Below are 20,221 nucleotides of genomic sequence, written 5' to 3'. Positions count from 1 at the left end.
CCCTCTAGTAAGTTACAATCTTACTTCTTTTTGAAAGAATTAGTATAGATTGTCAGTATCCTGTTGAAGCATGATGAGTTGCTGGGGATAAGCACTACTATCTAGGGCAGGGGTCTTCAAACTTGGCCCTTTTATGACTTGTGAACTTCAACTCCCAGAATTCCTAAGCCAGGCATGCTGGCTGAGGAATTCTGGGAGTTGAAGTCCACAAGTCATAAAAGGGCCAAGTTTGAAGACCCCTGATCTAGGGCAATGTTTCCCAACCTATCCAATTGTTGTGTGCCATTCAAAAATACACCATAGATATGGTGATATGGGCAGCTATAAAATTTGATGAACAAACAACATTATGTCCTCCAGATGTGTTATGATCAGAATTCCCATGATAATAGCTATGCTGGCTAGGAATGTGAGAGCCATTCACATTCACTTTATATGAAAGCTGGCTCTTTCAATACTTTTCTTAAAATGGAACCATTGGGATTTACAATTCATTGGGCATTAGGCAGTCAATATTTGTGGTAATTTGGCAATCACCTCCTGCATTTGCAAATACATCTGTAGGTTTCTGAAATCAAGTGGAAAAATGCTCTCCATAATGCTAAACCGTTAAAATACTTTGGCAGCTTTAAGATAGGAGGAGGGAAGAAAAAGCTGCTTAATCTTCCAGGCTGTTCACAATAAGCATGTGGCTAAGAATTGATTTTTCAATAAAGCGTTCCTTTATTTTTAACTGTGGGGAGATACCAAGCGCTGTTTAAAGCACCAGTTGGACAAAATTGCCTTTTAAAAAACGAGGGATTTGAAGTTCTTCAAAACGCTGTTGATAATTATTTAATCATAATGGTTACCATTTTCTTCACCCGTTCACAATTTTCAGTGTTTTCGTTTCACCACGAAAGTCTAGAAAGTTTTTGTGTAGTAAAGTATATAAACACAAAATAGTGGCATTTGAAAATGCCATAGATCTGACTGAGGACCTTAACAAAAAAGCCTGAAACGTTGCTACATATTTATATAATTGAAACAGTATCCAACATTATGTCTTCGTTGCCAGCTGACTGCACAAATAGTGCGTTAAAGATGACCGACACAGGACCATTAAAAACTGTAAGAATGTTTCATCTCCTGATCTGCTGTGGACACCAAACCTCTGAGCAAGCTCATATCTTGTTTTTATTTAAGCTTCCCTCCCTTTAAAAATGCAACTCAAGATTTCAAAGTGGAAAAAAAAGAACACATCAGGAACATCTATGTTTCACTTTAATAATGTATTAATATATTGTGTGACTTTGATACAGAGGAAACTGTTTGGCAGAAACCATCATATTTCACATTGCCCTGAGAGTCTTTAGTTTGATTTATTTAAGAGAATGTGAAATTATTGAAATTCTGGCTTTATTCATTCCAAGTGTTCCCATGGTGTATATCACCATTCTGAATTATGATATTAAGGAGTAGCACTGCATTAGGGCTGGTAGAGATTTAGTCCAAGAGAAAGATCATTGGAAAAAACTGTGCTGCTGACCTAATGTTAATTTTGTCCTCTACTTATGCATAACATAACAAAGAGAAACTTGAGTGATTTTCCAAAGATAAGTGGCATATTCAGTACCTCAGAATTACTCAGTCATGTAAAATTCCTAATTACTATTCCAGTTTTTTTCCTCTACACTGTGATATACGCCTTTTTAATTGGGAGGGTGAGGGGAAAATAGAATATTGTGTAGATATTGGAAGATTGTGAATATAGGATTTTGGTCTCATCTTGCTAGAGCTATTAGTGTTCTAAGTACAAGTTTGTTTTCCTGAATCATTGTTTCACATCCTCTGAAAGATGAACAGCAAGGCCACTCTAGTTACTGAGTAAAGCTCAAAAGGGATTTTGTAATTTCCGCTGCTATTGTTCAATGTATAATTGTTCCTGTTGCAACATCTCTCTCTATATGTGTGTGTGTGCGCACATGTGTAAATATAAAAAGAAAGAGGTGGGGTGGGAATGGAGAAAGTATTTTGGCAGGCAATTTGGATTTCTTTCCCCCCCCCCCCTCTCTTTAATAGTGAAACAAGCTAATTCCTACCCACCTACCCCCTAGTGCTTTGGAATCCAGTTCATTGTCCTTTCTGGACATAGGCCAGCAGTTCTGACTATAATACAGAAAAGAAAAGCAGCCAAAAATGAAGCAACCTCATTGTTTTTATCTGAAATCAGAAGTGTGTTTGCAGTTCTAATAGTTTCCTAAATTTTAAAAAGTCAGTGCTGTTAGTTGGCCTCTAAGAGGCTGGTGCACCAAAAGACTAGGCACGGTTGATATCTAAAGTCAGGTTTATGTGGAACTAGAGATGAAGGCAAATATATGTGACCCAGGATAATATTGCAGGATCCAATCTGGGTCGGTCCCTGGGACCAGAGTTTTAGTCTTCCAAGCTTTCGGACTCATGCTGGAACCCATCCTCAGAGAAATTCTCTTTAGCAGAATGTAAATAGCTATTTAAATTATTTTTCAGTAATATATTGGCAACAGAGGAACAATTTTGTCCTCCTGGCTTAGATAGGAAACGGATACAAACTTCCTACCTATCCGTATTTGTTGAGATGGGAAGCACCTGCCTTGGAAATGCCGTATAATGTTTTCACAGCATTGTATACATTTATTACAATCTGCACAGTGCTCAAGGGTGCAACTGGACTTTCTACATGGCTGCTTTGAATTTACTTTCACTTCTCACCTGGCTGTGAATTCACTTCCTGTGATAACACTGATACCTTATTTTTTTTAACTCTGTACCTTTGCACCCCCCATTTAAGGTTATTTAAATTATTGGACACAACTTATTGTTGAAAGAAATTTTGTGCACTTGCACTTGTGGTACAACCTTCAATGCCTCTAATATCTCCAAGGAAAAATATGCCCTTTTTTAACTCCTCCCAAATATTTTTCAATAATATGTAATACCATTTAGAGTATATGAGCAACATAATTCTTGTACCCAGAAATGTGTGAAAGAATACAGAAATTTGCCTTAGCCTGGTCAGATCTTCAGATTTTAGAATTATGAGTCTATTAGTAGATAAAACAATAAGTTTTGAAGAAGCAGAAACTGTTGGTAGTTATGCATATTGCTCTAAAGGAAAACCTTTTATGCAATGACTCTTCCTGTTTTTCTCCTGTTTTCTTCAACTATTTTTTCTAAAAATGTGAACATGTAGAAGAGTCTTAAGTTGAGAAAACATAGCTCCATTTTATTATCATATTGATATTTTTTTCAGTTCTAAATTTATTTTTGCAGATTTACCTTACTACAGAATTAAGAGATCCTGTATTTTTTAGAGGGCCTTTATGTGTATTACCAATTGCTTCATGTGTGTTTCTGTGTGTATGTGTTTATAATTCAAGTTATAAACAAATCATATACTGACATTTAATAAATGTACTAAATTTGCTAATTTTATGAGTAAATGTTAGGAATAAGCAGAGCTATCCACAATGCGTGTTATTGCAGCAAAGATAATTTGAATAAGTAAAGAATAATATGAAAATGACTATTTGTGAGAAGTGTGTCTTCACCCTGGTTCATCCAAGCCGGGAATAAATGGGCAACATGGAGACTGCTTTGGGAAGAAGGTTACCGTTTATTGAAGAAGCAGAAAGATGGTCCTTGCAAGAAGGAGGAGAAGAGAAGAAAGAGATTGAGCACATGGGCAGTAGTTTTTTTATACCCTCTCTAGCCTTGTTTGGAATAGTTTCCTGTTCCTGTGGCATGAACCTGGCATGTTTCTACGTGTTTGTCTAGGCCTTGATATCTGTGGTTTAATCCTATTATTATATCCTGCTTCCCAGGTGATGGGGATAATGACTCCTAGAGTTTGGGTGGGGTATGCAGATCTTCTCTTTGTCTTCTTGATTGCTCTGGCTTCAATTCTCTGATGGTTTACATCTGCATTTGTATGGGCCTAGCTCTTGCTTGGGGCAGAGATAGATTTGGGGCCAGGTTTGGTTTTAAAAGTCCTTTTGAGGAAAAATATATTTTTCTGCCCTTTTTAATATTTCCTTCTCTGGGCTAACTTCCCTCAATTTCAATTCAGAAAACAAATGAGAAAATAAAATTTTGTATCTCTAGCCCTGAACTCCGCTCAGTTCAAGGCAGTAATTCCTAGCTCTGAGTCACAAGTGATAACCAACTTATTTTATTTGATTTCTATTTTGATTTTCTTCCTTGAATTCAAGGTTATACAAATAGCATTCTCTTCTGCATTTTTCCCCAAGTCGGTTATGTTGTGAGGTTGGTGGGGTTGACAGTGATTGATCCAAGGCTACCCATTGTATTCTTTGGATGAACCTGACCTTGAAACTCCCTAGCTAACTTCTTTACCAGGTTGATTCTCAGTTGCCATTATATCTGAACATTTGCCACACTGGCTGAGAGGGCAGGATGTCATTCAAAAGAACCTCGAGATGAAAGACACTACTTAAAGATTCATGTTCCTTACCCAACTCATATCTCTGTCTCTTGATATGTCAGTAATTTACCATTCACAAATGGAAAATCAGAATAGCCTCTTTGTAAAGATGGCATATTGAGCAAATCGATTTTGAAAACACATTCGTGTCAGTATCTTATGTTATGTGCAAATGACTGAGTTTGCAGACAACAAGTGATCAATATAATGCATTTCTACTTAGCACAAAAATGAAAGTCATATCTGGCCAGAGTGACTACCAAATTTACTCATGTGGGTAATTTATTAGATCATTTCAATAAGCTGAAATTTTACTTCACTCTCAGATTTAACCTGAAGGAGCCAAATCACATTGCATACAGACATGTATGCCTTATAGACAGTATAAGGCTTCCTCTCCCACCCTTATGTTACATTCTTATGTTGTGGATGATTTCCACCAAGTTTAGTCTCGAAGGAAGCTTTTTCTAGGAGTTCTCTGAAAGCAAACTATGTAAACCACAGAAACGAGGGAGCCACAGCTCTTACAAGAGGCACACAGTTTCTCACAAGTGAAAGTTTGTTAATAACAGCTCACCAAATTGTTCAGTTCACTGGGCAGCCTTTTGCTAAGGTGAGTTGGGCTAGAGTGGCAGGCAAATCTTGAACAGTTTGCAGCTAAATTCTCACAGACATCCTTTCTTTTACATTTGCTAAAAATGTAAAGTTACTTTTTTTTTTACAAACTTTATTGCGTTTCAAACAAAATTAAAATACAAAAGAATTATCTTTAATCGCTATACTAGTAGCATAATCGAGTCTTTGACTATGAGTATTTATGTAGGTACCAAAGTACCACAAACAAACACAGAAATCCTATAATATATGAGGTCTTTATACAAGACTCTGTACAAATAAAAAAACAAACAGTGAGGATGAAACATGATTACTAAACACAGAATTAATACTTAGTGTTTGGAAGTGTCTAGGACTGAAAACTGACTGTGAAAGGGAATGGCTTTGGGTATTATGGACGGTGGCAGAACTGAAGAGAACTCTGAAGAGAAGCACTCTTGTTGTAACTCTATCCTGCAGTTGTCACATGTTTATATATGTATGGATGTCCCTTGTTAGAGTTTCTTGGCCCTCTTCAGTTGAAGAGAATAGGTCATTATTACTTTATTTTTTCAATATTTAATCACAAATCACAAATATAAAAATTGCATAGATAAAAATGTAAAAAAGATTTGCATTAAGACAGACAGATGAAAAACAAATACAATAAATGTGCTCTCATTCCTAAAAAAATGGGAACAGTAGACGTTTTAATCACTTTCCATCTAAAATGAAAGGAAGTTTGCTTCCTGATAGAGGCCAGCACAGAACAAGCTAAGGCGTGCATGAGAACATTGCAATGGTTGAGTCTTGCTCTGCGGAATGAGTTGTTGAAGTATGCCTATAACACAAAAAAGCCATGTCTAAAGGTAGTTCATCACTTGAAAGTTTTCATTTTTTTATATATCCAGAGAGAGGGGGAAATTTTCAGTGTAGTAAAATTACACAAAAATAAAAAGAAATAGGAAGTCAAATAGAAAAAGGAAATAAGAAAGAAAAGAAAACATACAATTACTGTATGTCTTCTGTTTTCTATCAAGTAATTATCATCTTAAATTTTCTCCCATTCTGTTCATCCTTGTTTAATCCCTGAGTTCTGAAGTCATGAATTCAATCTTTTTTTCTTTCAGGAAAAAGTCCACATAAGGTTTGTAATCTTTCATTACATTGTCATTTTTTTCTCTGATGAACGTTTCCATTTCTCCTCTAGCTGTTCTCCATCATACTCCATATGCTGTGCAATCATTTTCATACTGCACTGAACAGATGGAAGATGAAGAAATGTAATATATTTGTAAATCCTTTGGAAAACATACTGAGAATAATCTTTGAGCATTGTACTTTGCCCTGAGGGCAAGATGTATCACAGAAGTTTGTTGACTTAATATATAACTTCACTGGTCTGTATTTCCATTTTTCACATTTTCACAAATTTAGAAATTATGATAGAAATATTCTACTAGACAACCAGAGTAACTGAATTAAATTTGTGATGAGGCAGCAAGGTCTCTGTCATTGTAAACTTTCATATGGTTTCGTCTCTCCCCTTTATTCCCTGAAATATCTATTCTACAAATGATCTCCTATTGCTCTATATTACTACTTTAGAAATGAGATAACTGGAAATTAGAATAACAATATGTGTAATAATTAACAGGCATTAAAAGGCACGTAAAACAAGCTATTAAGCATTTGATTTTAGCCTCTGTTATCTGGCAAATAAGATTTGTTGCAAATATAAGTCTGGAAAATTTAAAGGATGAATAGACAACTAATGGAGTAATGGTATGGAGTGTCAGAGGACAAACACATAAACATAAATATCTCTCTGTCTTGTGGGTTTTGTTGCATGACTCAACAGATGCTTCCACTGCAGAGTATAAATCCAGTTACTGGATTTTGCAAAAGTTTTTCATACCAAATGCCATTCTTGATCTTTGTGTGACATGCCAGGGCCATAATCCAAAAAATTGTGGGTTTGGGCAGGCTGAAAATACATTTGTTTTCATTTTATTTATAAATCAGAATTATTAACCTGTTTTTGGTAATGAATTTAATAATTCATCTTTTGATACATTAAAATAATAATTTGGTAACAACTTTAGAAAGTCCCTAAAGAGTGCACTGTGGGCTACTGAGGAATGGAGTTTCAGGCTGTATGCTTCTGTTACAAGCTTGTATAATCTCTTAAAGGTGACTGCAAAAGTTGCTTAAAAGGAAAAGAAACTGACAAAAAGTCAAGATTTGTTTACTCTCTTGTAAGAATGAATCTGACTTTTTTTTTCTGGCTTAACAAAAGGACTAGGGTAACGTGACAGCAGTGTTCCAATATCTCAGGGGCTGCTACAAAGAAGAGGGAGTCAGGCTATTCTCCAGAACACCTGAAGGCAGGACAAGAAGCAACGGATGGAAACTAACCAAAGAGAGGAGCAACCTAGAACTAAGGAGAAATTTTCTGACAGTTAGAACAATTAATCAGTGGAACAATCTGCCTCCAGAAGCTGTGAATGCTCCAACACTGGAAGTTTTTAAGAAGAGACTGGAACAACCATTTGTCTGAAATGGTATAGGGTTTCCTGCCTGAGCAGGGGGTTGGACTAGATGACCTCCATTATTATTATTGTTGTTGTTGTTGTTACTATTGTTATTATTACTACTACTATTACTATTATTATTATTATTATTACTATTATTATAAGATTTTGAAAATCTGATTTAGCACATTTCCTAAAGCCATGCCAACACATAATCCAGAAAAGATGTACAGCATTTGGAGGATATCAATAAGGTTGGGTCCTTATTATAATGGATCTCTTAAAGTTGGTGCCTAACCAGTATCACTAGGATCTTAGAAAGAAAGAAAGTCCAGTTGCCTTTTGAAAAAGCACCTTGGGACAACCATGACCTGAATGATTGAGAATCTCTGTAGACACTAGGACCCTTAGTTTGTTTTCTCCAGTTGGAAACTCTCATACTTCTTAATATCGCTTTGATGGTGGCCCTGTGATGAGTAGAACTGTGTTCTGCTACTCCAAGCCAATAGTTCTGCACCCTGTGGGGAGAGAGGGCAGATCTTTCTATCATTTGGTGCATGTAGTTTCTTGTACTAAGTTTCATGCAGTGGGCCTGAGTATTTCCCGGTGCCTTCTGATCTTTTGTTTTGCTAGCACAAACTACACTTCTCTAAAAAAAAGTACAATAATATTTTTAAAAGAAAATAAAATTATTATTTTTCTCTCCCCACCTTGCCCTCTCTTTTTAGAAAGAGATAGGATGGTGCAAGGGTACAAACTCAGCTTCAGCCTCCAAAATGCTGCTTACTAAACAGCATTATAAAATCACAGTAGCCAACATATTCTTGCATTTCCAATGTTGTCCTCACTCAAGCACACCTTGAATGTTTATGCTGGGCACAAATGCCATTATAAACTGTCTGTGAAGATATTATAAACAGAGATCTAAAAAGAGAAAGCAGTAATGTAGACAACAAGCCCTTAGCATTTTCCAGTGAAGCATAATTCTCTGCTCATTCACCCCACAAAACCCCGATGTGGGCTTTGCAGAAGATTCAGGGTGGAAAGTACCACCATGTGTCTTCAAGTAAAGAAAGAATTATATACTATATTCAGAGTATTAGACAAAGTTGTGGAGCATATGGTTTTGTGCTGTACTTAAGTAGATTGGTTAAGTTTATTCAATAAGGCTTTTACTATCTTTGCTATTCATTTGTTTGTACATGTATACCTCTGTTTATCACAAAAGCTTATCCTAAGTATCCCTTTTTGTCAACTGGAGAAAAACTATTTGTGGATGATACTGTATGTGTAATCACTGACTGGCTGTCCTTATGCCTTGGCAGATTACCTGGATACTGACCTGGGAAATGGAGCAGTCTAGAGAAATTCAACCAGGACTTTATGCATTGCCCTCTTTTGCTCGGTACACTCCTCATTCCCTCACATTTTGGCCAAATTAAGAGAGATAGCACTGAGAACTGGGTTCAGATGACCAAGGAAACTGAATCAGATATCATTGTCCAAGATGGGTAGGAGGGCCAGTGCTGTCCAGGACCTTTCTCAAAAAGCTTTCAGAACTGATGTTAAAACTTTATAGAGATTGCAGGGCTTTGCCTGACTCAGTTGACCAGTAACAAATCAGTAATGAGATCCAATTCATTTTTCCTCTAGTACAGGAAACATAACAAGTTTAAGACTTGAGAACTTCAACTCCCAGAATTCCCCAACCAGCGTGGGTGGCTGAGGAATTCTGGGAGTTGAAGTTCACAAGTCTTAAAGTTGCCAAGTTTGGAGAACTCTGCTCTAATATCTAGTATCTGTCTCTAGCTAATCGAGAGAGCAGCGTTTGGAAAACACTCCTAAAAGGCTTCATTTGTCCAATTTGGCTAAGAATGAAGTGCCAGATGCAGAGGAGTAAAGTATTAGAGACTTTCTGGTAGAGACTTGAGTTTGCGTAATTTAAACTACTTCAGTGTTTGTCATCCTTCAACTCAACTCAACTGAAGCTATCTTAGAGCAGTTTATAAAAAGAGAATTACTTCCATATAACTTGAAGAGCTCTATATTTTCAGTTTACAATACAACCTGTTTGCAATGTTTCCAGTTTGGACCCTCAGTGATAATCATTTTTCCTATATATCTTTGATCCATCCTGCTTTGATTTGTTAAGATACTTTGAGCCTTTACATTACTACCTCTTGCTCCACAGCTTCACTTCCTACTTTAGGTGTATTGATAATGAAGGCTTTGAACAGCATACCCATTTATGAATTGTTTAGAATTGTTTAAACTGGACAGACATCCAGTTTAATCTTGAGGTTCATGTATAATGTGTGCTGGTAAATGAGCTGCAAACATTGTTAGATATACAGATATATACCGAAGTACATATGCAGATTTGAATACATGCCGCTTTTAACTGCTTACGGTAATCTTAGCAACTTGGTCAGAAACTTAATGTAGAAATCTGTCTCATCTTGTAAGCTACCCAATTATGGTTTAGACTATGTTCCACATATGCAAAAATGGTAATTTATAATTTATAAGAGCTTTACCAAAAAAAAAAAAAAAAACAACACACATTTTCCTCTTTTCCCTGTAACCCCTCAGCCATAGCAGTTGCTCAATGATGGGTTTCAGATGGAGCTGCCTTCAGACTTAATAGAATATTTGATTGTTGCCTTGATCATGGAGTTAATTTGAGTAATTCCAATAATTGCACATATGTTTTGACATTTCATGACACATTTTAGTATGCTCTCATGTACCAATTACACCAGGATTATTATTGGGTACAATAATCATAACTCTAGATAATCAAAATTGTGCTTCCAGGTGTGTGGAGTAGCACTCATCCAATTGTCACACAAGATGTAATGTTCCTTTTGCTTATATATTACAGGCCATAAACAGAGAGACTAGAGCCTTAGCTGCTGCCAAAGTTATTGAGACCAAAAGTGAAGATGAGCTGGAAGACTACATGGTGGAAATAGAGATCCTTGCTACTTGTGATCATCCACACATTGTAAAGCTGCTGGGATCTTTTTATTATGATAGCAAACTATGGGTAAGAGGACTCTATAATGCAGCACTCTTCTTTTTCCAGGTCATTATATTTATTCAAGAACGTTAACATCTTGTGAGTGTGCAAGATTGTGCACAAGCAGACGTATGCCAATTATGTGTAGCTTGGTCTTCTTGAAGCTATTTATTGAATATCTTCCTATAATATTTTGCTTATGACATATTTTTCAATAAATACAGTTAACAGTTATGTGAAGTTCATATTGGCTTGTGATCCTTACCATTAATCTTAATTTGCACTGAGACAGACCTTCCTTTTGTATTACCAGTGTTTCAGAGCTTCCTTGTGCCTATTTTTCTTCTGAATCTCTATAGAACAACCAAAAATGCATCTTTTTTGACCGCTGAACTTTGTTTTATTCAAATTGATGAAACCCTGGTAGGTTCAAACTTTGAATTGTTAACCAGCTTGTAAGTTATGACTAAATGCTGTTTTGCTTCAACAAGCCATAAACTGGTTCTCAAGATCTTTAGCTTACAATAAGGATTGTCTTTCATAGTATAGTAGCTGGGACTTTCTGATTGGATGATTGTTTAATCAACAGAAGTTTCTTCTGAATTTTATTGCAGAAAAAATGTTCAGTGAAATTTCTAGTATTCAGAAGAAAGGATCTACATTGCAACAGGAACCTTGGCAACTATTATAAGAACAAAATCAATCTTCTATGGCAGATATTTATTTAAAATCACTAAATTCCACTCTACTTAAGTAGAGAAAAGCTGCAAGATATATTGAGAAAAGGAACCTCCCAAGTTCACATGAATATAACTGAAAATAAAATTTGGAGAGTTTGGGTGGGAGTTAGTCATGTGGGGCTTTGGGGAGAAAGATATTTAACAACAGGAATGAAGTGGGCCCTTTGGAAAGACAAAATGATTCACAAACCATCCGCCCTCATCTGACCACCTTCAGTTTTGATTCTGAAAACTTTTTCTTAGAAAGAACTTCAACTTGTTTAAACAAATGCGCTGTTGCTCAGGATTTTTTTAAAAAACAGTAAAGATTAACATGTTTTCTTCTCTAAAATGACTGACATTCTGAGTTGGGATGCAGTTGGGAGTTGTTGTCTAAAAGCAACTTAAAAGATAATGGAGAAGAGACGGGCAAATTCTTGTTCACTCAATTTTTCTTTAGTTGTGGTTTTATCTCCCTGCTAAGCTGCTTTTGCTCAGTTTTGAACCTGATTTCCATTTTTGAAGATTTTTCTGATGTATTTTTATTTTGTTGTATTTTATTGGGTTTAATATACCTGCCCTAGTTCAAAAAAACTCTTTATTACAATGTCCATTATATTTCTAATCGAGCCAGTAATTAAAATTCTTGAGCTCTATTTCTTTTTTCAGCTATTTTAACTGCCTTGCTTAAAATCATTTCACACATAACTTTGTCTTAGGCTGTTTCTCTTCATATATGACTATTTTGCCATAGTATGGAAATCCTGACAGAGTGATTTTTAAAGTCAATGTGCATCCTAATTATTATGTTGATATTGCAGCTTTTCCTCTAAAAAGATTAGTATTGTATATGAATACGAGTTCCAGCTGCCCTCACTTACACATTTTAAATTGAATTAAGTGCCTCGGTGGAAGTGGAATGTTTATATGTGATCATCGCTACAGTTTGGCAATTTTAAGATGGGTGGACTTCAACAAGCACCAACTGGGGAATTCCGGGAGTTGAAATCCACCCATTTTAAAGTTGCTGAGATTGAGAAATACTGAACTAGTTGGAGCCCCAATAACAGACAAATGGACAACATCCCCTATTGGATTTTCTTCAACTGTTTCTCCTGTGTCAGGTTTAATTTACAGAAGTGGAACTTCAGGAACTAGGAGACTAAAGTGCAGACATGTGCTAAGAAGGAAGGAACTTTACAGTTCTCTGGAATTTTCCAGTTGTCTCTAAACGATTTTTGAAAGGTTCAAAAGGCAACTAGGCTTGACACACAAGCTCTGCCATGGGTCTCAAGGACATGAATCTTCAAGCCTTGATGAAGTGTTTTATTAATACAAATTGTTTTAAAAGAAGCTGATTAAATTAGTGAATTATATTAAAATAGTCAATTTGTTGATTAAAATATTTTCTGGATTGAAGGTGGATATCCATTCTGAGTAGGCATCCCTCAGTTTAGAACTTTATTTGCAATATAATAAAATAATGAGCCCTAAGTTAAGATGTTGATTGCCAAATGAAGGGTCAAAGAAACACAGTTTATATGCAAATAATAATTAAAATGTTAACACAGCTTCCCCAATGGTGATGTCATATATGAATACTATACAGGTAGTCCTCATTTAGCAACCATAATTGGGACAAGCAACTTGGTCATTAAGTAAAGCAACTGCTAAGTGAAACCATGACTGGCTTTATGATCTTACTTCAGCTTTGCTTTACAGACCTGCATTAAGTCACAGTTCTTTTTTTTTTATTGAAAATTTTTAAAATTTTTACAAATAGGGAAAAGAAAAAACAAAAAACAACCCTACCCAACCACCCCAACCCTCCCACTCCGTCCCCCCAACCTTCCCAGAGCTGAATATAGGCTTAATTAAAATTTCTAAAAATCTTAAAAAGAAATTTAAAAAGTATAAACCATAAATATATCTAAATACATTACATAAACTTATAAGATAATTAACAATAATATATATGTAAAAAAGAAAAGCATAAATATTAAAAAAGAAAAATGCTTAAAAAGAAAAAGAATAAAAGAGGAAAGAAAGAAGAAAAGATGCATATATATATAAAAAAGAAGTAAAATAAGATAAAATAAAAATAAGAAATATAAGAAAAGAGAAGAAAAAAAATACAATCTATAAAATATTAAGATTTATATATAAGTTATTGAAAAACTAAGTAATATTTTTTTATATCCAACTTATGTTGTATAAAATCTATCCATTTTTCCCATACCGCAAAAAACTTCTCTTGCGATTGATCCTTTAAAAAAGCCGAAATCTTTGCCATTTCCGCCAAATAAGAAACTTTAAAAAACCATTCTTGCAAGGTAGGCAAAGATTCCTTCTTCCAGTATTGCCCTACTAATCACAGTTCTTTTTTCATCACTGTCATATCTGTGAACAGCCTCACTAAATGAAGACGACCTGTACCACCCTCCCTACATTAATATTATGAATAATAATTTCAACACTATAACCACCAATGCTATCTTTCTATATTTATTTGTTGCAATAAAGGAAGAAAGTGACACTTGGAAAATGTTTTTTTAAATTAGTCCTCAAGGTTGAATACTGTAATTTTACTAGCTGAGCTTACACAAAGACATATGAGCAGGCCAGAATTAAAAGTATGAGCTGTTAGTCCTTCATAGCATAGTTTGGAACTACTGCAATGGCAAACATGGTTTAGGACAAAACATGTGGCATTAAATATTGAAGATGGTTTATATGAGTTTGGAATCCCAAACGGGTGCAATCTATTCAGATTTAGAATGCAATGCTAGATTTACAGTATTATTTTCTAAGGTTTCCACCTTCTCTTGTAACTTGCTACTTGAGTTCATGGGTGACATTCCCAGTTTGATTTTTTCCCTAGTTGGTTATTGTGTTTGTTTTTTCGGGAAAAATAAGGCATTATGCTTAACATGCTGGTGAATGGTATTTTTGTATTGCAGAAGAATGATAGCAAAATGGAAGCAATCTGTTTCCCTAGGGAGTTAGCTATTTAAATTCCACCTACTGAATACTTGCATGCCAGACAAGCTGTTGACATTTAACTTCCCCCATTCCCCGTCTTTAGATTCTCTGAAGTTACCCAAAAGTGTGATGGTTTTGTGAGATCACACAGACGCCTAGAAAGTGTGGGGAAGGCATTTGACATTTCTGCCAGACTTAGTTCCTGTTCAGTGAGGATAAGGCAGGGATTAGTGACCCAGAGCAAAGGAGAGCACTGTTTATGCTATCAATCACATTGGACATGGGAACTTTTACAGTCAGACAGTTGGCATTGCTAGGCATTTGAAAGATACAGGACAGAAGTCTACCAGCAAATTCTGGAAATAACAAAATGTGCCCTAAGTCAGGAGTCCCCAACCCCTGGTCCGTGGACTGGCATCGGTCCATGGCATGCCAGAAACAAGGACACCCAAACCAGTGAAGCCCCATCCACAGGATGCAGGCAGCATGCGAAACAACGCCTCTTACAGTCCACGGAAAACCTCTCCACGGAACCAGTCTCTGGTGCCCAAAAGGTTGCTGCTCTAAGTTGCTGCTCAATTCCTCCCCTTTCCCTACAAATATATCTAGAGGTCTCCAGGTTAAGAATGCCCATACCTCAAATAGCTATTGCATTTTATATATAAATGCAGAGGCAGGGGAAGAAGAAAAACACAATCTCCTAGAGACAATTTAGGACCCAGAGATGGTGGGAGACAAAGATTCAGAGGAAGAAAACAAAATAGCAATTTTCTCTGAAGGTAGTTATCACTCTTTCCTCTTTCCCTTTACCCATACTCCCACCAGAATTCAAACTGCTTCCTAAATCCTTTTTGCAGATTATATTTCCTTTCACCTTCTTCTGAGATGCTCCATCACAAAATAGGAAAAATAGAGTATCTTTCACCTCTGTAGTGTGTAACGAGAAGATCAAGTCTTTCCCATTTCTCTTATAGGACAGATCATTGAGCACAGACAAGGTTGCAGAACTGTTACAGGATGAGTCTGTTTAGAAAGTGTAGTTCTACATTAACTCTTTCAAATCAAAATCTTCTTGATCTTTTTACTTGATATTTCCCCTGCCAAACTGCATTTCATCTTTGTTTTTAATAAGCACTTGGTACCGGTAAAGCAGATTGTCCTTCTGTTGTACTGAAACCATTATTTCCCTTTCTCTCTCTCTCTCTCTCAGCTTGTGCAAATGCCAGTGTTGTGGAAAAAGACCTCGTATGGCAACAAATTATGAGTGGGATTACTTTGGTGTAAGCCACATAGTAGATTCATGTCAGCATTATACCAATTAATCTTGTGGGTGACCCTCTCTTTGGGGAACAAGCTGTAAGGTTCATACACACCAAAGTTAATATAGTCCCTTCACCTAACTCCAAGTGTTCCCACACATCATTTCTTCATCCCTAGAAAGTGTGACCAAATTCTTCAATTCATCCTCTCCGCCTTTATCAATTCTTCTTCAAATCTGGGAGTCAAGCTTGAAAGATGAAATTCAGGACAGACCTCTCTCACATCTTCTTCTCTGGTCTGCTGATGAATTAGGATGATCAAAACTAAGGACTTTTCATTGGTTTCGAGATCATTGTGACTGTTGCTGATCATTTCATGCATACTCCATTTTCAGACAGCATTGCTGTCTAATCTGTAATGTGTTCCATGCTGTTCCATTCTCCTAGAATATTTTATTGGCCTCCTTGACATCAAAGCTTTTGTGGTTTTAATTAGTGGACCTGAATTCCCTGAACTAGTCTAAATTAAGTATACTAAGAAGACCATTCTAAGTATTGGCTTTCTGTGCTGTATTTCTCCTGAAATCTGCTGCATACAGTAATTGTCTTTGGACCAACCATATGACAGGCAGCTTAGCTAGCAACACTCTTTCATTCTTCATTCTTTCCTTTCCTGGCATGCAAAGCCTGTTGCTTGCCCAGCAATTACAATCATCCCCTTTAGTTAGGTCTGCATCTGCTGAGGCTCCTCAGTCTCAGATTTTTGTCTGCCTCCACTGAGCCGTGGCGTTCACCCCATTCATCTCCTGTACTGATTCTTTTGAACCTGATCATTTTGCCTCTGAAGATTTCTCAGACTATTGGATATCTCTCTTTGAGACTATCCCATAATGCTCAAGTTTGGAACCAAGCACCCAGATCTTTCCACCAAGAACAGATTGATAATACCTTTTTTGGCCTTTGAGGTTCAGTAGTCTTCTGAACGTAGTTATCAGGGCCTCTAGCTAGAACTTAGCAAGATAATAGACTCCTTACCTTGAACTCAGCAGAATTTTCCCTCAGCATGTCTGTATAAGAATTTTTATTCTATCTTAAAATGGAATTGCTTTAAATGGTTGGTTGCCCTCTGTGAAGTGGAGGCCCTATCGTTATATTAATTAGTGCGTTTTTCCCACCTTTGTCATGATTTAGCCAAAATTTCAGCTTTAAAACTAGTAGAAGACACAACCAACTTTCAACCTTAGAAAAACTCTAGCTCCTCTAGCTCCATAGTAGAGGATCAGAGGACCAGTTAATGTAATATATTATTGCTTCACCATTCATCATTCCACTGTTTCCAGTCTTACTAAAGACAACTCTTGTGCCACTGACTTCCTGCTCCATCAATAACCTTAGAGTGAAAGAACATGGAAGGAAAGGCAAAAGTTAGGAACAGAAGGGAAATATAACTTTTAATTATGGATTGGTGGTATACAAAAGAACTCTGAATGCAGTTCTCTTTTTTTAGAACAGAATTGAATCTTTATTGGACAATTCTCAGTCATCCCAAGTTCAAGATCTGCCTGCCCCCTCCCTCTTTCTCTCCCCCCCCCCTTTACTGTCCATTTAAGAAAGTTTTTAAAAGCCAAGGAAAAGCCTATTTTTCCCAATTCAGCAAAGCTGTATTCTAGAAACCTCCTCAGATGATCTCAATAGGGGCAGGAACAATGTAGAACAAGGTATCTGTCAAGTAGCTTGAATCCCAGCTATCTAGGGCCTTATGGGTAATATCTAGTTCTTTGTATTTTTCCTGAGATCAACTGGATAACACAAGTATGGTGTAATCTCTTTGCATTCTGCTGAGGGAGGGGAATCACTAAATCAGACCTTATTCCAGGGAAATCATCAAGTAGTAATTTGATGTTCAGTGTATGTCTGAACAATGAATGCTCCAATAGTAGTTGAACATAACCCAAATTATCAAAAGCATGTGTTTTATCTGAAATTATTTTTTCCAGGCACGAGATGAGGTTATTTCTTATTAAAATTCTCTAATTTTTAAAATAGTTGTACATTTTGTGTTATATTTGGAGAATAGGCAGTTGCAAGATATAGTCCATGATGTCTTCTTTTTTTTCATCTTGAAATGCATTGAGCTTATCTGAATGCAAAACAGATTTTATCTCCTGCTAAAAATTCACATAATACCATTGATCTCTGGCAATTTACTTCCAATTTTTACCATTATGGTCTCTGGAGGAAACAAAAATGGGGTTGTGAACCAAAGGATATGCCACTTTTATTTAAGATTATTGCTTTTTCTGTATCCCAGCACATTCCCCGTGAATTTATTTATATTTATATGCTGCCCAATTCTCAACTCTGGGCAGTTCACAAATAAAAATATTGAACCCAAGAATAAATAGAAAAATAGTACAAAATGAAGAGTAAAAGATGGCAAAGATGACAAATTGAACAGGAGTGAAAAAAAAAAAAGAACTCACATAGTCAAAAAGGAGGTTTCCCTCACTCTCGCCAAAGGCTTAGGTGAATAACGAGGTCTTCAAAACCCTTTGAAATATCAGCAGGGTGAGGCCTGTCTGGGTCTCAGGGGAACCTTATTCCAAAGGGCAGGTATTGTGATAGATGACATTGTTTTTTTTTTTTTTTGAAAATTTTTATTTTTTAAAACATACAATCATTTATAAAAATACAATAAAATTTTAAAATAGAGAACCCCCCCCTTACCCTCCCTCCCACCCCCATCCCCCCTCCCTTCACTTCCCAGAGCAGAATACAGGGTTAAGAAAAAAAAAGAAAAAGAAAATTATAATAATTAAGAAAAAAGAAAAAAAAGAGAAAGAAAAAAAATATCATAATTAACCTTTAACTCCATAACTTATAAAACAATTCTCTATAATATTTGATATTCATTCATAAAATAAATAAAACTTTTTAATTCCATATTTTTTCTGAATATAATCTATCCACCTTCCCCATACAGTAATATATCTTTCTTGTGTATGATCCTTTAAATAAGCAGAAATTTTTGCCATTTCTGCAAAACTAGATACTTTAAATATCCATTCTTCTAAAGTAGGCAAAGAATCTTTCTTCCAATATAGACCTACTAGTAACCTTGCTGCAGTTAATAAATTCAACATCAAAGTAGTTTCTTTTTCATTTAAGTCAACAAAAATACCAAGTAAAAATAGTTGAGGAGTAAACTTTATCTTCTTTCTAAAAATCTTTTGAATGTTCCACCAAATCATAATCCAAAAAGCCTTTACTTTTTTACAATTCCACCAAATATGAAAGTATGTCGCATCATTATTGCCACATCTCCAACATTTGGGCTGTATGTTGGAATACATACAAGATAATTTTTTAGGATCTAAATGCCATCTATAAAACATTTTATAAAAATTTTCTCTCAAATTTTGAGCTTGTGTAAATTTAACATTTCTTATCCAAATTATCTCCCATAAATCCAATGAGATCGGCTCCTGTATATTCTGAGCCCATTTAATCATACAATCTTTAACCAATTCTGGATAGATGACATTGTTTAAGCCAGTGGTTCTCAACCTTTTTAATACCGCAACCCCCAACCGGTCGTAAGTCGAGGACTATTCAACTGGTCGTAAGTCGAGGACTACTCAACTGGTGCAGCACCGTTTGCAGAATGGGACTTTTGGCGGGCTCAGCAGGGCAGAGACAGCCTGGACAATTCCTATTGGTTTTTGAAAGCCAATAGAATTAGAGTCTATTCAAAAGAGTCTATTCTATTGGCTTTCAAAAGCCAATAGAATAAAAGGGAGTAGCACAGCTAAGGAAAAGGGGGAAAAAATGGCAGACTGCATTGTTTGGCAACCCCCATGAAATGGTCGTTCGACCCCAAATGGGGTCCCGACCCACAGGTTGAGAACCACTGGTTTAAGCAAACCCAGAGCATGCAAACCTTGCCATATCAAAGTGGCTGAGTGGATACTAGGGGAGATAAGCGATCCTAGTAACCAGGCCCTATACCATGTAGCGCTTTATAGTAAAGACCAATACCTTAAATTGCACCTGGAAGCAACCAGTTCAGCTCACAAATAGGTGTAATGGGACATTCTCATCACTGCCTGCACTATTGTGTTCTGGACCAACTGAAGCTTCCAGGTGGTCTTCAAAGGTAGCTTCATTAGAGCATGCTACATTGGTCAAGCTGTAAGATGATCAGAGTGTAGGTAAGTGTCAATCTAGGAAGACTCCCAATACAGCAACCTTCAATGGGGAAATGCCACCCCAAGCAAGATCAGAGATGAGATATCGTAGATCTGGATGGCCCAAATACCCATAGCCACTCAGTCTTGATTGAGCTGAGTTGGAGATGGTTTCTTACTATCCAAACCCATACAGTCTCTAGGCACTGAGACAGAACCTTGAGAGGATCAGTTGCCTGGCCTGGGGTTGAAAGATATACTGCAGCGTACTTATGTTACCAAACCCAGCAGTTTCACGTACATCAGGGGTCTTCAAACTTGGCCCTTTTATGACTTGTGGACTTCAACTCCCAGAATTCCTCAGTCAGCATGCCTGGCTGAGGAATTCTGGGAGTTGAAGTCCACAAGTTATAAAAGGGCCACGTTTGAAGACCCCTGATGTAGATGTTGAAAAGGATTACT

General features: G+C 36.4%; 1 protein-coding gene across 2 annotated transcripts in view; it reads left to right on the top strand.

Moving 5' to 3' along the window:
- Nucleotides 1-20,221, top strand: part of STK10 (serine/threonine kinase 10) — a 74,722-nt gene that overhangs the window by 14,312 nt on the left and 40,189 nt on the right. Inside the window, exons 2-3 of one of the 2 annotated variants that reach the window (XM_039352266.1) lie at nt 8,916-8,995; nt 10,475-10,639. In XM_039352266.1, coding sequence (XP_039208200.1) covers nt 10,553-10,639 — 87 coding nt within the window. In that variant the 5' untranslated portion in view covers nt 8,916-8,995; nt 10,475-10,552. The remainder of the gene's footprint in view (nt 1-8,915; nt 8,996-10,474; nt 10,640-20,221) is intronic. The other variant, XM_039352257.1, reaches the window with a different exon arrangement.

This window comes from Crotalus tigris, unplaced genomic scaffold (genome assembly GCF_016545835.1).
Source record: "Crotalus tigris isolate CLP2741 ecotype Arizona unplaced genomic scaffold, ASM1654583v1 scf7180000017568.12009008, whole genome shotgun sequence".
In the NCBI taxonomy this organism is placed as follows: Eukaryota; Metazoa; Chordata; class Lepidosauria; order Squamata; family Viperidae; genus Crotalus; species Crotalus tigris.
The sequence above is the reverse complement of the archived record's forward strand: the minus strand, read 5'-3'. Positions and strand labels throughout refer to the sequence as shown.